The sequence below is a fragment of the Aplysia californica genome, unplaced genomic scaffold, assembly GCF_000002075.1.
Source record: "Aplysia californica isolate F4 #8 unplaced genomic scaffold, AplCal3.0 scaffold00752, whole genome shotgun sequence".
Classification (NCBI taxonomy): domain Eukaryota; kingdom Metazoa; phylum Mollusca; class Gastropoda; order Aplysiida; family Aplysiidae; genus Aplysia; species Aplysia californica.
The window spans coordinates 327,792-333,450 of NW_004798022.1; the positions used below are offsets into that span (position 1 = coordinate 327,792).

At 44.0% G+C, this 5,659-nt stretch overlaps 1 protein-coding gene across 1 annotated transcript in view; it reads left to right on the top strand.

Moving 5' to 3' along the window:
* Nucleotides 1-4,658: 4,658 nt before the first annotated feature.
* LOC106013269 (proline-rich receptor-like protein kinase PERK2) overlaps nucleotides 4,659-5,659 on the top strand; it is a 4,654-nt gene continuing 3,653 nt past the window's right edge. The window contains exon 1 of the mRNA XM_013088499.1: nucleotides 4,659-5,520. Within this exon, the coding sequence (XP_012943953.1) occupies nucleotides 4,659-5,520 (862 nt within the window). The remainder of the gene's footprint in view (nucleotides 5,521-5,659) is intronic.

Consider the following 5,659-nt stretch of genomic DNA (forward strand, 5'->3'; position numbering starts at 1 on the left):
CTATCGTAGCCATACGACGTGGGGAACTCTGTGCCACCACCAGGCGCGGTTCGTCCATAGAGCACGGTCGTGCAGTGCCGCCCCAAATTTTTTAATATTCTATTACGTAAAACACCCTCATTAATAAAATAAAAGAAGCCAGAAACAAACACTAGTCACATATTATATCAAAACAAAGGTCCTCACTGGCGCCATCATTTCTATGTCTATAGCGCCGTAAAACATCTACTATGCCATGCCAAAGTCCACGCGCTTTATCTAAACAGAAAAAAATATTCAACAGTGTAACCTGACCTATAAAACGCTCTTGGGGAATAACCCAAGCGATGACGACACTCGTAGCGAGTTTGGCGGTACATTAATATTAATAAGCCGGCACATCTCAAATGTGCTCCTACCGAATAGTGCCGAAACATAGCCCACAGTAGGCAGTCTAAAAATAAACACGATAGACCCTACGCTATTCTTTGCCAATATTATGTGAGCCCCGGAGCAATCCAGCGGAGTGCTCAAGTGAATTGTGATTGGTTCATTGTTTGTTTTGCCACTAGCCTATTTTAAGTGACTATGTAACCGTGAACCTGAAGGAGGTGAACGTGACCGTCCTATGAGTTGTGCCTTTGAATGGTTTTGTACTGGAGTAGTGAAGGTTATTACATACACCTGAGAGTTCAGTTTCAATACAGGATGAACGAAATTGATGTTCAGCTAACAAATAAATTTAGTAATAGAAATCGAAGTGACTAGTAAAAAGAATGAAAATAAAAGCACGAGGCCCTCCCTCACCAACCCAAAGATCCTAAAATTATACACCATCTCATTTACTATGCCCTTGACTATCTTCAGCATGCGGTGGCTTTATAATTATTGTGCACGCCCACTTTTTAGTCCCTCGAGCGCCCCTGGCCACCACTTAACCCTATCCACGTCGTGTTTTGCTATCGTATCCATACGACGTGGGGAACTCTGTACCACCACATAACCCTATCCGCACGTCGTGTTTTACTATCGTATCCATACGACGTGGGGAACTCTGTGCCACTACTTAACCCTATCCGCACTTCGTGTTTTACTATCGTATCCATACGACGTGGGGAACTCTGTGGAACCACTTAACCCTATCCGTAAATCGTGTTTTACTATCGTATCCATATGGAGTGAGGAACTCTGTGCCACCACTTTCAAAGAGGAAATTTACTCGTTAATCCGATCAGTACGCTTTGCCTAGCAGTCTGTCACGGTGATTTTTTTTAGAAATACTCAAAGTTTCAAAGAGATCTCCCTACTAGAAGTATTAAAAAATGTGAAGAATACAACCCTGGGCGTAGGGATAGGGTTAACTGGCACACTTATAGACCGTATAGGAGGCGGATCACTTCAACCCTGTCCCCGATCTGGGCCAAATCGGAATGAGAGGGATGCAACTTCCGACAGACAGATAGATATCACCATCATCTTTGCCTGTCTCACCCTGCACCAGGGTATAGGCCACGGACAAAACCCTGCACCAGGGTATAGGCCACGTATAAACACTTTCTCACCCTGCACCAGGGTATAGGCCACGTATAAACACTTTCTCACCCTGCACCAGGGTATAGGCCACGTATAAACACTTTCTCACCCTGCACCAGGGTATAGGCCACGTATAAACACTTTCTCACCCTGCACCAGGGTATAGGCCACGTATAAACACTTTCTCACCCTGCACCAGGGTATAGGCCACGGACAAACACTTTCTCACCCTGCACCAGGGTATAGGCCACGTATAAACACTTTCTCACCCTGCACCAGGGTATAGGCCACGTATAAACACTTTCTCACCCTGCACCAGGGTATAGGCCACGTATAAACACTTTCTCACCCTGCACCAGGGTATAGGCCACGTATAAACACTTCCTCACCCTACACCAGGGTATAGGCCACGGACAAACACTTTCCACCTTTCTCTGTCCTGGGCTAGCCTCTTGGTGTTATTCCATTCTTCCCGCTTTTCTGTACATCGATAAACATACTCGATTAATAAAAAAACAGCAACAAAAACAAAACAAAACAAACAAACAAACAAACAAACAAACAAACAAATAACCAAACAAACAAACAGACAAACAAATCAACAAACCGACTAACCTCACAACGTGGAAATCGAATTTCCATCTTCTGCTTGTGACTGCAAAGAGATTAATTGCCTAAAAGGGCAGAAGATATTCGGAGACGTCTCCGGCGAGCACCCAGGAACTATTCGGAGACGTACTTTAGCACACAGATGCACTGCTTTGAGGAGGTCAAACTGCGTATCGTTGGCTGAGGATCACACATATAGCTACTAAAACTGTTGCAAATAAATTATTTTCAAGAAAATTTCAAACCTAACTGCAAAATATGAAATTATGGGTTAAAACAAGCCCCCCTGCAACCCCCCCCCCCCCCCATATTGCTTTACTTGGTCCAGAGGCACAAAAAAATGAGATTGATCTACCTCCGTCGGATAGATACTGCGCCTAAAAGCTCTAGTCGAGGTCACTATGTGGAACTTGCTTGACCTACTAAGCATAGTCGGAGTCTCCATTATCAGTGGGACCAACATAGTGGCAACCATAACGTCAAGCGTGAAAGACAGTTTGATCTAATTTTAACCCTATCCGTACGCCCTGGGGTCATTTTGTACCCACGGGGTTGTATTCTTCACATTTTAGAATACTTCTAGTTCGAAGATCTCTTTGAAACTTTCAGTATTTCTCAAAAAATCATTTTGACAGTCTGCTATGCAAAGCGTACGGATCAGACTAACGAGTAATTTTCCTCTTTGGAAAGTGGTGGCATAGAGTTCCCCAAGTCGTATGGATACGATAGTAAAACACTTCGTACGGATAGGGTTAAGAAGGGAGACCTCAACTTTGCTTGATAACTTTCGTCTGACCGCGGTTAAAACAAGGTAAAAAGAAATCGCTCCGTTTAAGGGAGGGGGGCGAGGGTACACCTGAAGGCTATCTCGCTTATTATTAGTTGACCAAATTTTACCAAATTTCATACATATAACAAACATAGTAAGGAGTCTTAAAATCCGTAATCAAATGTAAAAAAAAGTTTCGTTTTTTTAAAGACGGCGGCCATGTTGGATTTTGTTGATATGACTTACATAATGAGTAGACCTACCGCACATATTTTTCATGGAATTTAATTTTGTGGGGTTTTTTCATGTAGGTTAGCAAATATTATATCTAAAAATGTGTCCGTTGATATTTTTCTAAACGAATTAGAAGATGATTTTTAATTAGTTTTTTTCCTGAGGTTCAAGTTTGCCTAGAAATCCGTGAACATCCACACTCAAGACACCACCAACAAAAATCTATTCCATATATCCAAAAATTCAAATAAATGACAAATTTTTAGTATTACATCTTTTGTTAATTATGTGAAAATAAGAGTTCCAATAACAAGTAAGACCATTGAGGAATTAGCTCCCCAGAGACATCACATCACTGACGAAATTGCTGCAAAGGAGGCCTGGGGCATAGTAGTTAATCAAATTGTTGACCGTTTCTTGAAGCAAAATAAAATCAATACACGATCTCCAAATTCCATGACTATCTAAAGTCGTTTCTTTTTTAAATTATAAATTTTCTCTAAACAGGTAGAATGAAGAATATCTCATTTACTATGCCCTTGACTATCTTCCACTTATTTTAACCCTATCCGTACGTCGTGTTTTACTATCGTATCCATACGACGTGGGGAACTCGGTGCCACCATTTTCCAAAGAGGAAATTAATTTACTCGTTAATCTGATCCGTGGGCTTTGCACAGCAGTCTGTCAAAATGATTTTTAAAAAAAGAAATACAAAAAGTTTCAAAGAGATCATCGTACTAGAAGTATTCTGAAGTATGAAGAATACAACCACAGGGGTACAAAATGACCGTACGGATAGGGTTAACCTTATTGTGCACGCCCACTTTTTAGACCCACGAGCCACCCTTGGTAGCAAGTGCCTTAAAACTCTTACTAAAACTAAACAAAACTTTGAAAAACAATTCCTCCTATATTCTCACCCCTGGTAAGAATAACTCACCCGTTATTCTCACCCCCCACCCACCCATCCCTGTGTGAACATGTTTCCTCGTGCAGATCTAGGCCAACTACTGATTCACGTTGCCATAGATAGCCTTAATTTTTTAAAAATCAAATAGCCTTCTTAAAATTAGGCTATAATTGTCAGTATCGGTAGATCTAGGTATCAGATGCGTTCTGCTCTTGACATTTCGTTCTTGCATGTAATTTTAACCATAGATCTAGATCTAGTGTAGCTTCTTTTTTCACTGCTGTTTGCTTTTCTTGGTGTGGAATGGCCTTCACCCAGCCCTTTAAATAAAATAAACCTTAAACTTGTCTAGGTCTGTACAACTTATAAGTTATTCTCTGTGCTGATCTGTGTGAGTGTGTGTGTGTGTGTGTGTGTGTGTGCGTGTGTGTGTGTGTGTGTGTGTGTGTGTGTGTGTGTGTGTGTGTGTGTGTGTGTGTCTGGGCTATAGCACACCTGAGGAGGGGGAGGGGGTGAGAAAAGAGAGAAACAAGGGTGACATGCTATTCTCACTTCCTTTTTAAAAACCCCACCCTCCTCTATGTCTATTTACCAGACGCCCAGATGTTTCCTCCAAGAGACATGTCCGGCTTCCCACCCCCTCCCCCAGGCCCAGGCTTTCCTCCACCCAGATACGAGGTAGAGAAGGACAGCATCAACGCAAACAAGCTGAAACAGCAGCCTGGAACCCAAACCAAGGCGCCCAACGGCACAGCACTACCGCCCCCACCACCACAGCCTCGTTACACGTACGAGTACGACATGATAGAGCCACCCCCTCCACCAACCCCGCCCCCTTTCTTCCCTCAAGCCCCGCCCCTTGCTCAAGAAGCTCCACCCCTCTCCCCACAACCCAATTACATCGCTCCTCCTCTCGCCCTCCCTCCCCTACCTGCTCCAAATCTTGCTCCTCCTCTTCTAAACTTCCCCTCAAACCCCGCCCCTCCCCGCCCTTACTTCCCAACATATCCTCAAAACTACAACACGTTCTCCAACCAAATAGCTCCGAAACAGTACTACCCCCTCCCACCATCTCGCCAGCCACTTTTCCCCGCACCTCGTCGACAAACACCCCTCCTCTCCTCCTCATCCTCCTCCTACTTCCCACAAATCCCGTCAAGATGGCCGTCCTACGTACCCCAGAGAAACTTCCTAAACTCCTACCCGAGAAGAGCTCCAGTCTTCCGTCTTCAGAGAGACAAAGGACTAAGCTTGCTTCTGCGCATGACGCCTTTCACCACGCCACAAAAGAGACGTCAGCAAATGCTGAACGTTCTATTGATCCTCTCGGCGGAAGAGCTCCTCTGCAAGACGCTGTATGATGCACAGAAGTTGGAGCATGCGACCTACTACCCATCTCAGTGTGGCAAGCGGCCTAACTGCCCGGTACATTTGAGCAACTTCATGCAGATAGGGCAGGTGTGCGTGTGTTGCCCTGTGGAAGGTGAGTAGCGCGCTTGTTGCTTGTACTGATGTACTGGAGTAGTTGTGTCGTTGACGTGTCTGTTGATGTTAAAAGTGTTGTTGCTGTTGTTGTGGTTGCTGTTTTTGTTTGTTGTTGTTGTTGTTGTTGTTGTGTGTGT